Raw genomic sequence first — 18,413 nt, forward strand, 5'->3', positions numbered from 1 at the left:
ATGTAGCCAACGGTAAAATACGTAAAAAACATGCGTATGGGAGTTTGGATACCCTATATTATTGAAAATACCTTAAAAATGGAATTTAAAATATGCCATTATAAACCGGTATACCTATACATTGAAGAAAAGTATATAATTAAATGGTCTTTAGGAATACAAATTTGGGCGAATGAACCCATATATATATACATCAGTGTGACCGCGGACTTATTGATAACATATACCGTCAGGGCCTCGTAAATATACCAAAATATACCATTGCATCTTCAAAATATACCGTTAATATACCGAAATCATATTCCTCGATTTTGATGTTCTATTTGATATTACTAGCTTGCAAAGACTTGCAAAGACCACTGAAACAATAATTTAATCCGATTGAAGAATCAATTCGCTCATTATTAGAACTCCTTTTTATTGGATTGTATACCTTATATTTTGCAAATTTGTGTTTTAATTTTGCATTGAAATTCGCTTGCCAGAAAAGCGTAACACAGCACTGGTAAAACTAGGCCGCAAAGTTCAAAATGGGGGGAATGAACTTCAATTAATCTGGATATGAGAGTAACTAAACAAATTTTGGTCATTTATGGAGGAAGGAATTATGGTGTAGCATTGAAAAAAAGTTAACGAACTGTAGAATAAATATCCATATAAATTTAAATTATCGATAAAAATATACCATCAGGGCCTCTAAAATATACCGAAATTTACTTTTTCATTTTCAAAATATGCCGTGGAAATAACATTTACTTATTTAAATAAAAACGTCACTTCTGTTTTGGCAACCGCGTGTGACAGAAATATCAGGGGACAACCTTTCAGTGCTCGTTTTCAATCCTTTTATCCGAACTTTTTCTTTGTGAGCAATCGCTCTTGTAATAAAGGGCATTATTTTTGATACGTTTTCTTTTTGTGCGCGATTGAAGCGATTTTTGAATAAACGAAGAGGTTAAGTCGTTGGCAAGCTGGTGAAGCCACCAGCGAAGATGGCTGACGCCAAGCTGTTGGCGTCAGGCGCTTAGCGTTCGCCTGGGTCCGTTTCAGACAGAAAAATGTATACAAAAAGATTTGTGGCAGAGTCGAAGAATGAAATGAAAGGTGAAAATAAAATGGAGTTCGATTTGGACAAGAATGTTCCTGTCTCCATCACCAACACCAATACTAATGCATATGTCGGTAGAGATGTGCAAACAAACGATAACAAGCAAACGGAGATTCATTTATATGAGCCCTCATTCAAAGGAAAAGCCAGTGTTCTTCTATCGACCAAAAGAAGCAATTTGTTCGAAAATAAAATTATTAAAAGCGGCCTATACCTATTTGAAAAAATTAGACACATCAATCTCGTTGGTCTCAAGCGCATAACCCCTCTTGAGGCCACTCTTTATAAACTTTATTTCAGTAGCCCTTATGAAGCCAATGAGATGGTTCTTAACGATGAATTTAAAAAAATAAACATCGATTTATTTATTCCAAGAAATTTCACTGAGTCTGTGGGTGTAATCAGGGGTATTCCAACAGATATCTCAGACATGAAACGGCTTGACAATCTTAATTTAATATTAAAGATAAACACAGTTGAACGAATTTATAGGAAAACAAAGAACGAAACCAATGAATCAGTGCTCGTCCCAACCGAGACAGTTAAAATTGCTTTTGCGGGCACCGAAATACCATCGTCCGTTCAAATTTATGACATTTGCTCGCTAAAGGTCAACCATTACATTCCCGCGATTAGACAGTGCTATAACTGTGGTCGCTTGGGACATACAGCCTCACGTTGTAAGTCACAAAAGCGATGCAAAAAATGTGGTAACAACACGTGCAACGAATGTATTCTATGTCAAGGTGATGGGCACAATGCGTTTGAGAGAAACAAATGTCAGTACTTATACCCGGTACTCGAAGAGTACCTCTGCCTCTGCCGCGAGTCTGCAGTGTGTGGCTCTAAGGAAGGGGGCGAGCTAACGGAGCGTGTTGGCGTGAGAAGTGTTGTAGATGTAGATGACAGGTGAAGAAAATATGTAACATTTTACAAAACACCGCTAAGGTGCAGATGTAGTACTGAGTACCGAGTATAAAAGTTGTGACGCGTAAGAAGCGTATCACACGTCCCTTCTCGTTGAACTTAATTTTCTAAGAGCTCCAAGCGACACCGAAAATTTAAACTATTTCAAAAATTTATAAATTCTCCAGAGCACCAAATACTTAACCATTATGAAATTCGTTGGTTGTCCCTACATTCTTGTATTGCACGCATGCTTGAGCAGTGGGATGCACTTGTCCTTATTTTTGAGGATGAATGGGACGCAGAAAATTACCACGACATACAGCAACACTAAAATACCAACACCCACATAATTGCAATGTACAACACTACAAACAATCTCCCCGCCAAAACACATCGTACATTTACGAAGCACAACGCCACTTAAATTCCACGTGAACAAATTAAGAGCCACAAAACAAGGAAAAAACAAAGAACAAACATGGAAAGGTTCACCCGATCTGGGAAAACGCCGACCCCACAGACGTCCAATTCTCACTCCCACAAAGAATATGTCGTTCGTCCACTCCCAGTATCGCGGCACACCTCTGTTGAAACGAAGAAAATCTATTGGGATGTTCGGGATACGCGAGAGCTCGAAGAAAAATAATGGTATGCATTATAATTACTAAGAAGAAAGGAAAGAAATGATCAACAATAAAGGAAAATATGATTTTGTTACGTTTTTATTTAAATAAATAAATGTTTTTTTCCACGGTATATTTTACGGCCTATTTTGAAAATAAAAAAGTATATTTCGGTATATTTTGAGGCCCTGACGGTATGTTTTATCGATAATTTCGCGGCTCACTGCTTTATTGTCAAAACTGGTGAGATGCATGCCCAATTCCCTGTTTCTTGATCAACCACATGCCTCCTTTTGTCTTTTGGTCAACCACATGCCTCGTGCCGTATCGGCACTGACGAATGTGGCTGCTCAAATGGGAGTGTTGGTGAAAGAAGTGGCATAATGCATGCTCCTTCTGTTTCTTGATCAACCACATGCCTCCTTTTGTCTTTTGGTCAACCACATGCCTCGTGCTGTATCGGCACTGACGAATGTGGCTGCTCAAATGGGAGTGTTGGTGAAAGAAGTGATATAATGCATGCTCCTTATCTCTGCCTTGACTTTGTCAAACCCGACAAAATCGAACATTTTTTTTTCAAGGAACCAAATTGACTTTATGTACCCGTTACTTGAAGAGTAAATAGGGTATATTTTATTTGTGGGGAAAAGTGGATGTATTTGTAAAGAGCTTGTTTGTGGCACCCCACAGCTACGAGACTCAGACAGTTCCCGATGTTAACACGTTTGGATGGAACTTTGGTGGCACGAAAAGTATGTCTAACAACAAATCGTTCTTTTCACAAACACAGCATTTTTTCATTTTTAATTTCTTATACAAAATATCCTACAATTGTTGTATTGAGCTTATTTCAACCTGCGAAAATAATTTTCCTTTCGTGTTTACTCGCTTGAGCTAAACCAACTTCGGCTTGTTCTATTGCGCCCAATTCCCTTTTTCTTGATCAACCACATGCCTCCTTTTGTCTTTTGGTCAACCACATGCCTCGTGCTGTATCGGCACTGACGAATGTGGCTGCTTAAATGGGAGTGCTGGTGAAAGAAGTGATATAATGCATGCTCCTTATCTCTGCCTTGACTTTGTTTCGAGAGTACTTATGTAGGAAAGATACAAGAAATCACAATTCTCTTGTTCTGCTACTACTTTAGTGACGGTGCTAATATTTATCATTTTGTTAGCAAGTGCCAAAAGTGTTCCAGAGTTACTGAGTCTTATAATCTCCTGACATATTGGGAGAAATATGGGAGTCATGGTTGACAACATATCAACAATTTCTTCTAGTGGGACAGATCTATCAGGGTCAAATAATTTCAAAATATCCGGGTTTTTAACAAATTCCCTATTGGTTTGGATGAATCCTCTGGTTACATTCTTAATTAATGCTTCAGTAGAGGGCAAACTTTTTATTGGTAAACTCCTAATATCTGAAAACAACTGCAATAGGTCTGGGTTCTGAACTGGTCTTAAATCAATCATTGCTATTATATGAGCCCACAAATCTCTTTTCATAAGGGAGACGTCTCTTATTATATCAAACCATTGTGGAAGGTTATCATCTACTCCTCGTATAGTGTGGTTAAGTATAGTAGAACTAGGAAAACCACCAAGCACAGTCGGAAAAAATAAGAGTTTTAAAATGGAATTTCTATTACTGTTTAAATTTACCATGTTTATCCGGAAGAAAAAATGAACCGTTTCTATTTGATTTATAAAAAAGTTTTTGAAAGAACATCCATCAGTTTTTGTTGCTCCTTCTGTGGTTGTATTAATTTGTGCTAATGATGACTGGAGAGTGACTATTCCATCGTTAATATCTGTGATCAATCTCGATAAAATTTTAGTTGCAATAGCTACAGGAGATCCCATAAAATAACGCATTTTCCCGAATTCAAACAATTTATTAGAGAACCATGTTTCCTCAGATTTTAGTTTTAATCCAACTCTGGCAAAATCTGTCTCTAATTTTTGTAAAAAGGTTTTTCTCAATAATACAGGATCCTGTGAGTTCTGTGTGTTGAGTCTTATTACCTGGTCTTGTCAATTACGCTACCCGACAAAATCGAACATTTTTTTTTCAAGGAACCAAATTGACTTTATGTACCCGTTACTTGAAGAGTAAATAGGGTATATTTTATTTGTGGGGAAAAGTGGATGTATTTGTAAAGAGCTTGTTTGTGGCACCCCACAGCTACGAGACGCAGACAGTTCCCGATGTTAACACGTTTGGATGGAACTTTGGTGGCACGAAAAGTATGTCTAACAACTAATCGTTCTTTTCACAAACACAGCATTTTTTCATTTTTAATTTCTTATAAAAAATATCCTACAATTGTTGTATTGAGCTTATTTCAACCTGCGAAAATAATTTTCCTTTCGTGTTTACTCGCTTGAGCTAAACCAACTTCGGCTTGTTCTATTGCGCCGGCAATGTCTACTTCATTTGAAATTGAATATGTAAAATTTCGTCCCAGTTGAGATTTCAACCCTGTTTCAATATTAAAGCACCAACGATTTTTTAATAAACTCAGCAATTGATATGCGTTAACTGATCCCATTTTAGCTCTTAGTGTTTAAATTAATTTTCCAGAGGATCTTGGCTAAATCAGTTTGTGCTAATTGCATTTACTTCTGAACACATGGATATATTATCCATTATTGTTAGACATTTAATCGCTGCAAGGTTCAGGGCGCTACGATCGCATACTATTGCGCCAATGTTAAAACCCATCTTTTTGCAAGATTCAAGCGCTCTATTAATTATTTTTGCCACTTCTGCAGCACCACTTGTGCGAGAGAAAGTAAAGGCAATTCCAATAATCTCTTCCCATTCAGTAACTATGCCTCTCAGCGTGAATGAGAGCATTTTAGTTGCTACTTGTAGGTATTCGTCTCTGAAATCGGTAAAACCAATAGCCTTGTCCAGGTGAGGCAGATATTTTACTTCGGTGCTAGCTGCCATTTCATGAAAAATGATGATATAATTTCTATTCAGATCACTCATGTTTTTGACCATTTTCGACACAAACTTGACGGCTCAAATTTTTTGAGGGGCTTGGAAGTCTGTAGATTTGATTCCGATGGCAATTTACATTGCAAATTTTTGCTGCTCAAAAATGTGTAGGCTTGAGGGTTACTTAATAGTATATGTTTTCCAAATACTAAATTAAGTTCAGGGACGAGAAAATCGGGACGAGAAAATCGCTACCTGTACCTTAGTGGTTTTTTTCAAATTTTAAATTTTAATGTTGCTTGTTCCGTGCCAAATGTTGGGGAACAATGCTGCTCACTTTTCGCAGCATGTTGCTTGACTTTTATTGGATTGTTGCAAAATAGGGTTTGATCAACAAAAATGAAAGCATAAAACCAAACAGTATGGTGGTTTTTTATTGCATTTTTTTATAAATTTGATTGCGATATTTTTGTATGATAAATAAGACGCGATTACCAGCATTTTCCAACACTATTAATATCAAACGATATCCAACTTGATATCGATATACAAGGGCTGCATTTGCCGCGATTAAATTTCCAATTCATAAACATTTGTCCGAAATTTGTCTAAAACTGCCTTGATGCCCTGGGAATGGAACAATGAGTGGATTGTTAACTGAAGTTCAGCGTATACTCGGCGATGTACGCTCGGAAAAGCAAGCCACACGGAACAAGGGCATTGAGCAGTTGGACGAAAAGTTGGGCAACTGCAGAGATGATTTAAATACTCTGATACTGGACAAACGGAATGATTTGTCGTGGCCCAGTGTTTTTGATGCATCCAAGGAGGCGCTTTTCAAGGTTGGTGTACCGGTAGCTGCATATACTTGCCGTCTGACATTATTTCTCCACTCCACAGCACGCCTCGCTCTTGCAAGATGCAAACGAGAAAGCCTTCAAGTCATTGGCGGCAAAAAACTATTTGTATGGCAATGTTCTGGAAAAGATTACCAAATTCAATGTGGAAGGTATGCATGTTTATTAGGGTATGCAGTTTATGTGCTTAAATTCTTTCGTTTAGCCGGCAGCGACGCATCCGGAAGGGGTCATTTCCTGGCCAAGACAGCCATCTTTAGTGCCTTCGGAGAGGGCATCAAAATGCGCACTGTGGTGAAGCACTTTGGCGATACATTCATGAATTTACTGGAGCGGGGTATCTACTCCTCGCCCAGCTATTTGCGCGAGCTGAAAATAAACGAATACAGCCGTAAGTGATGGCTGCAAAAGGGGGACATAAAAAAGGTAATATTACCACCTGTTGCTTTGTTACAGGCATTCTGTCGTACCTCTTTGAGCTGAATGTCTACGACGACCAGTTTCTAATCACAAGGATATTGAAATGCATCACCAAGACAGTCAGTTTGGCCCAAGAGCGAGTTCAGCTGCACGTCGACCTGGTGGAATACTTGCCAGAGCTGACCAACTTTGCCGAGACGGCAAATGCTGCCAGGAAAACGGAAATTGTTCGTCTCTATCATCTATTTGCCACAGAGGTGCGACACTTATTAAACAATCTGTGTGGTTAAATCTCTTATACTTAATGGTTCTTGCAGCTCTCTGTGAACTACCATCATCAATTGTGCCTCCACATGCAAGAGATTCTGCCTAAATTGTGCGAATTCCACAATGAGGATGTGTTTCGCGACGACACCAGAAATATATTCTTCATGTGTGTCATCCAATCGCTGCATTCGCTGTATCCCAAGCTCGGCGTTTGTGATTTCAACACCTTTGGTGTGCCGCTCAACGAGAAATGGCCACAGACGCTGCTTCGGCTGAAAACTATTGTGGATATGGAGATACGCAAGAATTCTTTGGTGCGCTACAAGTCGGCACAACTCAGCAATGCCAAATTCTCCGAGCCCTTCATCAAGATGTCCGCACTGGTTATGTATATAGTAAGAAAAATAATTATATTCCATAACAACTATGCCCTAAAGATTATGCTTTGCAGGTCCTTTGGGACTTGGAGACACGCAAAAACGATGCGAATGGTGAGGGTGATGCGCCCAAGAAGGTGCCAAGACCTGCGGACAAAATGGAAGTCTTGTTTGCGCTGATTGACAAAAAAGAAACCACATTCAATGACGTCTGGTTTGCCATTTACACAGAGCTACTGCAGTTGAGCAGCGTAATCCTGAATGTGGCCAACTACCAGCAGGCATTGAGCACGGTTCTGGGTGTCCTGCAAATGTATGGCAATGCCAGAAACCTAAAAAATGTGCGTCTATGCGTGCGATGTCTGCTTGCCAAAGAGCGACATCTGCTGGAGTCTCGTTCTATACAGGAGAACTTTATGGCTGACTTGTGGAGTCAAATGGGCAACCATTTGATATCCGTAACCACCACAATCAGGGAGGAGATCATGGAGAAGCAGCTCATGCTGCAGATGCTGATTAGACATGACAAATTGAATCAGAAAATGGCCTCCAGCCTGCTGCACACCATCACCTCGAATGAGCTGTTGAAGCGCAACGAATGCATTGCCACCATACGCGAGATTTACATACGTGCAGGACAATGCGGGCAGGATAAAGCTTCGGCCATGCTGGAGCCCATCATTAGTTGGGCCTACGGCAGCGGTGAGAAAACCAGCGTCACGCAGGTGATACACAATATAGCCAGCATCGATGCCAACCTACTGGCAGACACATTTACGATCAGCATCATCAACTTTCTGGACGAGGAGCAGCTGCAGCAGTTGTGCAACGCAGATCCAGGCCAGGACACACTCCCTGCCGATCAGAATCTCTTAGCTTATAGATACAACAAGCAACTGGTATGCCTGGACAAGGAATATATGTCGCCTGTCATGTCTTCTGCCAGTCAGCAGCTGCAGATCGAAACCAAGTCCACTACCAAGAATTGCCTTTACCAAAGCAATTACGAGTTTCTTATGCGCAGCTTAAACTTTCAGAGTGCCACCGACAGTCAAGCGGCTGCCATACTAAAGAATCTGAACAGTCTGCAGCGGCTTGTCTGCACCATGGAGAGACTTCTCTACTACAAGGTCTTTGATGGTGAAAACTTTACTAGCTGTCCGCTGATCAAGAGGATTGGCCTGTTCCTCAGCCACATTGAGGTGGGTATTGGCTTAATTTGCTAGCTTTATGCTGCTGCTTGACGTTCCTCTGTTGTGCTTTCAGTTCCAGTACAAAGCAATCTGCTCGGAGTCGATGGATGAGAGTGACCTGCGTGAGATTCTGCGGCAACAGATCGCCGTGCTTGAGGTTTTCCGCTCTAATTCGATTCTTCTCAACTATCTGGAGAGACAACCCATAGAAATGCTGGTGGAATTCGTAGGATCTACACTCAAAGAGCATTGTAAAGGCGATCGAAGTGCATTTTAGATTGTTTAACTTAATATTTCTGTATTTAAAGGCATGCGACGGGAGCGCACCGATAATTCAGTTCATGCTTCAATCACCACTCATTGTTTGCACATGTTGGGTGCTCTGTGTGCACTCAGTTCGCATCGTGATGAATCCTTTGAACACATAGCAAAATTAACTATGCATTGGAAGCCTCAAGATGTGCTGCTCGTGACAAAGGTTGGTCCAATTCTATAAAGAAATCTTAGCCATAAATAATACTTTTGATATTTCCACCACTGCAGATGCTTTGCAGCTGCGACAGCATTTCGGATGGAGCCATTGTGTGGCTGGTGGATAAACTGAAGTACGTCTTTCAGCATCATCATCTCGATTTGGATGTCGTTGATGAGGTAGTGGATTATTTACCCAGTAAGTAACCCCAGGACATTGCTGAGCCCATTCTAAGTAAAGTTCTTCCCTGCATTGTAGCCATTTTTCACTTTGTCTACCATACGGATCAGCAGCTGGATGACATGTGGATGGCTTTAAGTTCGCTGCTAAAGATTGCTCTAAAGAAATCGTATACGTCACGGCTTACAGCCAAAATTGTGCGCTGCGTTGGCTCGATTGCCCAGCACTGTCCGGACATTTATCTGATGGAGAACTTTTTAGTGCTTTGCAAGTCCATGACTAAATTTATAACCATGCCCACGCTGGATGTTCGCTTCGCTACGATCGCTTCCCTGGGCACTATACTCAACACAAAGTGTGTGGCCAGCGATCCCATCAGCCATTCGCTGCGTCACTGGGAGTTCTGCAGGGAGCTCTACGAGAGCATTGAATTCAAAAAGCTTGCGGCAAGTAAAACAAAAATAAAACCACCTGAATGCTGATCGAATTACAGTTTGTTACAGTTCAGCGATGAGGATGCCACACGGAATAGCAACTCGATGATGGTGCAAATGCTTCTGGCCATCTTTGCCCACAGTTCGTTTCATCAGGAGATTGCTCTCAAGGAGCTGCTGTATCACTGTGCGCTGCGCAGACTGGGCGAGGGTATGTCAGTTCGAAAATACCCTTTAAACACTTCTCTCAACTTTGATCTCATCTTTGTAGCTGAGTTTGTGGCACTGCAGAGTCGAGTTCCTGGCGCTGATCAAACCATGCGAGAACGCATTCGTCCCTATGCGGATATACTGCTGCACAAGTGGAGTTCACAGCGTTGGCCCATATCCAAGTAAATAGCTCTAGCAAATGGGAATTCTTTAATCCTATAGCACTGTTATACAGATTCCCCTTTTTTTTGTGCTACGAGAAAAAGGATGCTTTCCGAAAAGCTCAAAGATGTAGAATCATGGCCTATACATTCCTCTATGGCCAGACCGAGGACATAGAACGTAACAGAAAGTCCAGCAGCATAGAGGTGTGTCTATTCAATGACAGTTTTTACTCTGTACAAACTCTTGTATTTTTTTAGGATGTTCTGCCCACGTTGACTGCATTTGTGCTGCCCCAGAGCAGCCTTTGCGCCGAAAGCGAAGGCCAGGACTTTCGGGAGCATCATCTGCTGCTGGCAAAGAACCTGCAGCACTATAAGCTGCAACCCAAGGAAGTGTCTCTTAATGTGGAGACGCTGTACGTTGTGATTAGTCAGCTGCACGATCCGCACGAAATGGAGAGATTATTTGGACCCTCTGTGCCCTGCAGTCAAATACGGAATTGGTATAATCTGACGGGAGAATCGCTCTTCAAATGCCTAAATTGGTTTATTGTGAGTTTAACCCAGAGAGTCTTTAATGCTTTATGTTTAATGGTCGACCTTTCAGTGTCCTGATAGCAGATCCACTAAGGCTCATCGACTTCAGGCCATGTCCAAGCTTCAGATCAAACATCCACGCATTTTAATTGAACTTTTGGGACGCCTAAAGACCGATTGCTTCAATGCCATCTTTTCCAGCCAAGCCATTCAGGGTTCTTTGTTTACTGCGCCATAGCCGAAGCTCTATGCGATGCGGCACTGGCAGTTGAGGGACCTAAAACCAGCATTCCGTGCTCCTACTTTGTGCGCGACACTTGGTTCTTTGTCGTTAGGCTGCTGCTGCACAGTGAGTGGCACGACAGAGACAAGTTCGACTAATATTAATCTCTAACCCTTTTTCCAGGCAAGTGCAGTCAGGTGCATCTGTGTGCTCTCTCCTTTCTGGCTCTACTGCTGCGCAAGCCCAGTTTTGGCTTGCCTGACTTCTCGAGTCACATGAGTGAGATAGCCAAGCTGTTGATCAGTTTTCGGATGCACTGCGATGTGAAATCCGTCAACGAGAAGGTCGTGGAGGTTGTGAATCAGATACTGAGTGCACACAGCTCCGACATCAGCATACAAGCCTTGCTGGAGGAGCACTCGGAGTGTCAGTTTCTACAGAAATCGAATGCTGCAGTCCAACAAATCGACAGGACTAATGTGGCCAGCTTTTTGGGCTCATTTCTTAAAAATCCAACAGCAGAGCGCCTGCAAGACCTCAGGGATTATGTGAGTGTACAAAAAGTGCTTGCCATTTCTGACTGATGAAAACTTTCCCCACCACAGATTGCCGAGCACAAAGACCAGCTGCAGGCGCACGAATCTCTGCTCTTTGAGTTGATCAATCGTCTCATTCAAATGTCTCGATGTGCGCAGAGTAAAGAGAGCAGCAATCTGAATGCCCTCAAGTGCCTGGCCCAAATAGGACCATTGAAGTTAAACGACATTTCATACTATTTCCAAACCGACTTTGATTCCTTTGAAGAGGTAAAACCAAAGCTCTGTTTCGTACAAGTTTTAATAGTTTTGCTTGCAGTCAGAGCTAGAGCCTATGGATAAGTTACTGGTCGTTATATGTGAGTTGCTGGAGAAGTATTTGTTCCAGTTTGACCCCAAGACACACGAGGCTCTGGTGGCCGTTGCCATTCAGGTTGTAAACAGCAAGCCCGCCGCCACAATAATGCGTAAGAAAACGATTTTAACTCTTAAGTAGCTTCCCTTTTTGATGCGTTCTTAAATTTATTTCCCAGATCGCTTCAAGCACCTACAAATCTTCGCTGACAACTCAATGAAATCGAGTTGCCTGGATGCATATCAGCACATTCCGCCCATAGACTGGCTGAATGCACTCAAATCCAGCCAGGGCCTGGACTATGAGCAATGGATGTGCGCTTTTGTGTCGCAGATTTTTAAGGCTTGCAGCTGGCAGGGATTCGATGCTTTGGCTGCCACTTCCTTTCCGTTTGCAGAGACTTGCCTGCAGCCGTTTATTAAACTGCTGCTGGCCACCGAACGGCAGCAGCACTTGGTGAATCTCTGCCAAATGTTGGACTACTTTTTTGAGGGATTCGCCAGCTCTAAGACAGCGCCAAACACCCAAGATATTTTCCATAACAAGCGTGCCATCAAGAAGTGTTTGCACATCTGCGAGTGCATAAGGATTGTCCACAATTGGTGGGTAGAAGATAGCTCTTAACCGCTCTCTAATGTTTATATATTTGAAAATAATTATCTGTCACCCTTGCAGGAGCATTCCCATCAATCTGGGCAATGTGGTCAAGGCCAGTAATCATTGTCAGGCATATTTCCTCAGCATTATGTACCTGGAACTGTGGGCTTGCGGCGAGGCAAAGTCCAACTGCCTGGATGACGAGTCCTTTCAGGCCTCGGCCAAAAAGGTGCGCGTAATTCTGCTCACTGTTCGATATTCTAAACGTATAATTTAATAGGCCTACGAGTCGATTGGCTGTTTGGATGCCATTCCCGGCTTTGTCAATCCCATGCGCTCTCGTGTCTACTTTCTGGGTCGCAACAACGACTTGTCCGCCATTCTGCTGGAGTCGGATCACCTGGATAGCTCGTGTAGCCAAATGGCTGTGGATCTTATGAAGGGTAACGGCGTGTGGTCGCTAGCCAAACTGCAGCAGCAGCAGCAGGAGCCAGACTATGAAATATTCTGGCGTCTGGGCCAGTGGGATACGCCAACCGATCAGCAGCCACAACAATTGAGGTCCATCGCTGGGGCTACCATTAATCTGGAGCAAGAGTTCAAGCGGCATCACTTTGTGGCTCTCAAGAGCATTGGACAGCGCGAGGAGGAGAACAGTCTGTCGGCCATTGAGAGTGGCTACCAGTGCGTGCGCAGGATCCTGCAAGACAACAGCATGGAGTGCCTGCAGAGTGTGTACAAATACCTCACGTGGCTGTGCACACTGCAGCAGGCAGAAGACTTTTGTCAGGTCTCTTATATGCGGTCTCTTGTTTCATATTTGATCATTCATTAAACCAAAATTCCTACCCCAAACAGATCCAATTTGGGGCACAGCTAGACCCCGGGCAGATGTCTCAAGTCTTTGGCAAATGGCAGACGGAACTGGAGCTCAATTATGGCAACTTTTCATGCAAGGAGTACATAATTTCGCATCAGATTGCACTCATAAAGATGGCCGGTACACGGGCCAGCCGTCGCATGCAGGACTTTTACAAGGACAACCCCATGGACACGTATCTGCTGAAGGGCATCAGCGAGTGCAAGGCGGCGGGCAAGCTGAACATGGCCTCGAAATACATTGGCACGCTGCGAGAGCTGCCCAACATCAAGGCATCCACAAAGGCAAGAGATGGGAAAGAGTGTACCTGCTTTCATTGCTAATCGGTTTGCCATTGTAGATCAGCGTGCTGCTGGAGGATGCCGCCGTGAATGTGAAAATGGGTAATCATCAGATAGCCAAGGCCATCCTGGAGTATGTGGTGCAAAACGAGGAGTTTGTCTATTGCCCGCAGCGTGTGCCTGCCCTGCGCATGCAGGGAGAATTCCTCATGGACTGCAATGCCGACAGCCTGAGCTCAGTGCTGAAGAACAAGTTTGGCCACTCGATTCAGCTGATTGATGACTTTGTGCTGCACAAAGATAAACTGAGCGCGGCGTATCCGCAGTTCTTCAAGTGGCAGGAGCTGGACGCGTTTGCCAGGCAGCATCGCACGGCGGCCTATGAGGCCATGGCCAAGTATGCCGATCGAGAGTACCAGCAGTTGCACGAGTATCGCCACTCGCAGGACTATCAGACGCTGAAGGACATCATAGAGCAGAATCGCCTGGTGGCGGAAACAGTATCGAATCGCGAGTCCCAAGACAAACGCGTAATCTCCAATCAAATGAAGCGCTACGCTATGCTGGATGAACAGGAGCTGAAGCGCATCGATAATAATCTAACCGTCCAATTGTGCACCGCTGTGAGGAATCACATTGCCTATTGCAAGCTGGACAGTGGCTTCTCCAGCGCTGCCATCTATCGCATCATCTCGCTGTGGTTCACCAATGCCCACAACGAGCAGCTGCAAAAGTGCATCAAGGAGGAGATCCTGACAGTGCCCAGCTACAAGTTCATTTGTGCCACCAACCAACTGACGGGTCGTCTCAATTCCAAGAATGCCAATCTACTCAGGATCCTGTGCGAGCTGTTGGTACGCTGCGGCCAGGATCATCCACATCACACATTCTACAAGCTGTATCCGTTGGTTTTGGCACGCATGGATGGCGATGGCAGCAACACGGAACGTGCAGCAATTGCACGCAAAATTATAAGCAAAATCTGTGAGAAGAATCCCAATGCAGACAAGTGCAGCAAGCAGTTGGATGCAGTGCTGCCAGGTAGGCAGTGTGATTGACCTGCCCAGATGTGTAGTTTGTTAATCGTTCTCTATCCCCCATAGCTCTTGTGACGTTTGCAAACGACGGCAAAACGGAGAGCCACAATCAACCGGTGAGCATGACAGAGCGGCTGAAGCAATTCGAGAAGGTGAGGCGTCACCGAAATCTCGATGCCATTCAATGTCCCACATTGGAGCTGCCAATTCGACCCGACAAGGAATACAATCTAACCAGTAGGTTCAAGTTAAAGCCAGACGAGCAATCAGTACCCGATCCTTCACTTTTTAGGCATCTGCAAGTGGACAAACGAAATTGGCAAATGCGGTGGCATTAATGCGCCCATTCAGGTCAAGTGTGTCTGCTCCGATGGCCAGACGCGCGCACAGTTGATCAAGGGCAAGGATGATCTGCGTCAGGATGCCGTCATGCAGCAGGTTTTTGGCATTGTCAATCAGCTGCTCAAACAGGACTCGGAGTTCATTGATCGCAAGCTGCAGCTGCGCACCTACACCGTGACGCCACTGTCTATGCGCAGCGGCATTTTGGAGTGGTGCCCCAACTCCATGCCAGTAGGCGAGTATCTGGTCGGACGAGACTGCCAGAGCGGCGCCCACATAAAGTATCATCCAAATGACTGGAAGAACAACAAATGTCGCGCCCTGCTAGCGGTAAGCGGTTTCGATTTTTTGCGTTTTTGGCAGCTCAAACTGATTGTAAATATTACAGAGCCATGCAAAGTCATCCAAGGATAAGCGGAGTGAAGTCTTTCAGGATATATGCGCACACGTTACGCCCGTGTTTCACTACTTTCTGCTGGAGAAATTCCCCATACCGGGCGTTTGGTTTGAGCGGCGTTTGGCCTACACCAACAGCGTGGCCACCACCTCAATGGTGGGCTACGTACTGGGACTGGGTGATCGGCATGTGCAGAATATACTGATTGACCAGCAGACAGCCGAAGTGATACACATTGATTTTGGTATGCTCTGATTTACACCCAAATATATTGATTAATTTAATCTATTCCTATTTCAGGCATTGCTTTCGGGCAGGGCAAGATAAGTGCAACACCAGAGACGGTTCCCTTTCGGCTTACACGTGACTTTGTGGCACCCATGGGCATTTGTGGCACGAAGGGTGTGTTCACCAAGTCCTGCGAGGCCACCATACATATACTGAGGCGTTACAAGTCGGTGTTCACCACCATACTCGAGGTTCTGCTCTACGATCCACTTTTTATTTGGGGTGTACTCAAAAATAAGCAAACCAACACCCAGGAGACCAGCAAAGGTTTGCCAAACAAACCATCTATCCATCAGACTACAACAAATTGATATTTTGCAGGCGAGGAATCGATCAATCTGGTGGCGCAGCGAGCTCTGCTTCAGGTGCAAAATAAGCTGGATGGTCGGGAGGCGGGTACACTCGGTGACTCGAATGTGGAGGCTCAAGTGGAACGTCTGATCAATGAAGCCACTCTGGCTGACAATCTTTGCCAGCTCTTCTGCGGCTGGGATCCATATCTTTAAGGAAACGCACATCATTGTGGAGCACCACAAATTCTACATCACATTTGTTACCAGTTATCAACCCAAATCGATTAGAAACTTCGTTATATATTTTTGATATTCTATTTTGTATTTGCGTTTAATCTATTCGGCACACATAAGTGCTAAGCATTATCTTTTGCCTGCCCAAATAATGTCCAACTTCCATTCAAGTTGTGCAAATATTTTGCTTTTATAACTCGCCACACAAACCTCGAAGAAGATTGAAAGGCATAAAAGTGGGAATTTCTATAACGGGGTCATTATCATTAGCGCATTTGCAAATTGATTAGGGTAAAGGCACAAAGCAAGCGGGTATGTTGTACTTTCCACATAACAGGTGGCATCGAGTTTACCACTAAAATGTTATTAGAAACAAGTGGAAAGTAAGCGCCAACTAGTGCCTTAAGCTCTCGGCAAGGAGTTGATTTACTCGTGAGAGATAAATATGAAAAACTAAAGCTACTGGGAGAGGGAGAGACGCATAGCTAGCCAAAAATCCTGACTAATGATGGTGTTAGTTAATGAATTATTTACAAGATTTAAACCTGCGCAAGAGGCACTTTCAAGTCGATACAGCATGTACCTAAACCTGGTTTATTGGGACCCCGCCGCAAGGCCATTTCAAATACGTAGGACACTGCAACTGTATTTGATAATCTGCTACTTGATCTTGTTTTGCACGCAAACTGGCAGTAAATCAATAAACGGTTATAAAAAAACACTTATCTGGGACCCCCACAGCGATTAAACGAGGTATTTCGCTGGTAGCTGCCTTTGTGGCAAGCGCCTATCGCGGGTTCGGCGAATATTTGGCCAGATAAGAGACGAATTTAAATGCAAATAGGATATTGATAGAGATGTACGAGTAGGAGTTCATTATTAGCGATCCTCTGCTTATCAGTTTGATAAGTAAATATAGCTAAAATGTCAAACGGTTCATAAATTGTAGCACTCGAGTGCTGCATTTCCAGTTATCAATTAAGTTCATCGAATATTTGTTGCTATTTATATACATATTTACACATTTTATTTGCTAAAACTATTTTAATTACAATTACATTTTCAGTCTTGGTTGCTTGAGTCTGATTCAAGCTTACAGTCGGGTTCGACGCCCTCAAAGATGGGCTTGCTCTCGCCTCCCTCGCCTCCTCCACCAGCTATGATCTGGAGTATGTCCTGTAGCGAGTAGTGACCCAAAAAGTTGTTGAGCAGCTGCAAAGAGAGAAGCAGGAGCTGATGAGTGCACACTCTTTAAGGGCAACCAAATGGTATACACACCGTTTGTGCCTTGGTAACCACCGTTCCCTGTTCATAGCTCCAAATATCATCGAGCAATTCCACGCCCAGTTCATTGACCAGCGCATGCACAAAATCATTGATGCGCTCCTCCTCCAGGAGGTTGTCAAAGTTGATCTTTAAATCACCCAAATACAGTTCAATTTGCAGAGAAGTGATGCCCAGGGGCGACAGAGTTCTCAGCCTGAAAGAGATGAGGAACGAAAAGTCCTTGATGGAGGCTCTACGAAAGACAGAGAGAGAGCGTGGGGTTTATAAGTAATCAGTTTGATTTTCCGCAAAGGTTTTCTGCTGCTTACTCTGCATTGCCATCGCCAGCTAGATTCATGATATAGGCCAGCGAACCCTTGGCCGTGTACAGCGACTGGAAGTAGGTGTGTGGAAAGTTGATCTGGATGGTGCTCTTCAGACCCGGCACAGGGTTAAGCGTAAGCTGCGTCACCTCAAAATCAGACACTCCATGCAGCTGGAAGTCCTCAATGGAACCGGTAAAGCTGAAAGTTCATGGTTTAAATACCTTCTCACAGGTCTAATCATAGCTTTGCTTACTCTATGAGGTATTTATTATTCATAGACGTCTGGCCAGGACCCAGAATGAAAGGATCCAGCGCAGGCAAGCCCAAATTTGGTATGGGATGGCACATGCGCATGCGGAACGCTTCGAGGAAGGCACGGATTTGACTCTCGTATAGGCACTCGCCAGGTGCCAGGCAACCGTAGAGTGTGGCCATAGCCAGAACGGCCTGCAAGAAGTATCCCCGTTGCATGTTTGCTGATCCGCTTACGTTCGGCTTAGCCTCGCTACTGAGGAGTTAGCGTGCTGCTGTCCGGATTTTGTTTGCCGCACTTCAAGTGGGGGCCCGTATCCAGGTGCCAGTGTGTGTGTGCGCGAGTCAAGATACGACAACGACGTCGGAGTTAACAATTTTATTTCAATATTTTTGGCCCAAGCA

General features: G+C 43.8%; 2 protein-coding genes across 2 annotated transcripts; one reads left to right on the forward strand and one right to left on the reverse strand.

Annotated features, from left to right (window-relative positions):
* The first annotated feature begins 6,231 nt into the window (after positions 1 to 6,231).
* Positions 6,232 to 16,247, forward strand: LOC117899217 (serine/threonine-protein kinase ATM). The gene is given in 29 exon segments (XM_034809090.1): positions 6,232 to 6,432; positions 6,491 to 6,599; positions 6,653 to 6,838; positions 6,904 to 7,124; positions 7,185 to 7,529; positions 7,586 to 8,713; positions 8,778 to 8,955; positions 9,013 to 9,182; positions 9,248 to 9,374; positions 9,435 to 9,802; positions 9,860 to 10,001; positions 10,062 to 10,182; positions 10,236 to 10,368; positions 10,423 to 10,716; positions 10,772 to 10,913; positions 10,916 to 11,050; positions 11,108 to 11,472; positions 11,530 to 11,730; positions 11,780 to 11,927; positions 11,994 to 12,417; positions 12,491 to 12,641; positions 12,693 to 13,202; positions 13,271 to 13,576; positions 13,633 to 14,614; positions 14,677 to 14,847; positions 14,903 to 15,282; positions 15,341 to 15,593; positions 15,650 to 15,904; positions 15,959 to 16,247. Coding segments are annotated over 29 exon segments (8,331 nt in total). The 3' UTR covers positions 16,144 to 16,247.
* Positions 16,248 to 17,172: 925 nt separating this feature from the next.
* LOC117899221 lies at positions 17,173 to 18,353 on the reverse strand. Its single transcript, XM_034809094.1, has 4 exons — positions 18,010 to 18,353; positions 17,760 to 17,954; positions 17,443 to 17,683; positions 17,173 to 17,376 (listed from the first exon to the last, which is right to left on the reverse strand). Exons 1-4 carry the CDS (start codon positions 18,225 to 18,227, stop codon positions 17,227 to 17,229), a joined length of 804 nt encoding a protein of 267 aa, XP_034664985.1. The 5' UTR covers positions 18,228 to 18,353; the 3' UTR covers positions 17,173 to 17,226.
* Between the last annotated feature and the right edge of the window lie 60 nt (positions 18,354 to 18,413).

This window comes from Drosophila subobscura, chromosome O, assembly GCF_008121235.1.
Source record: "Drosophila subobscura isolate 14011-0131.10 chromosome O, UCBerk_Dsub_1.0, whole genome shotgun sequence".
NCBI classification, from domain to species: domain Eukaryota; kingdom Metazoa; phylum Arthropoda; class Insecta; order Diptera; family Drosophilidae; genus Drosophila; species Drosophila subobscura.

Bases quoted from the DNA above. Each gene is read 5' to 3' on its own strand.
- LOC117899221 (XM_034809094.1), bottom strand. From the start codon at position 18,227: ATGCAACGGGGATACTTCTTGCAGGCCGTTCTGGCTATGGCCACACTC. The intron at 17,955-18,009 runs GTAAGCAAAGCT...ATGAACTTTCAG, and splicing joins AATAATAAATACCTCATAGA to CTTTACCGGTTCCATTGAGG. The intron at 17,684-17,759 runs GTAAGCAGCAGA...TGTCTTTCGTAG, and splicing joins GCTGGCGATGGCAATGCAGA to AGCCTCCATCAAGGACTTTT.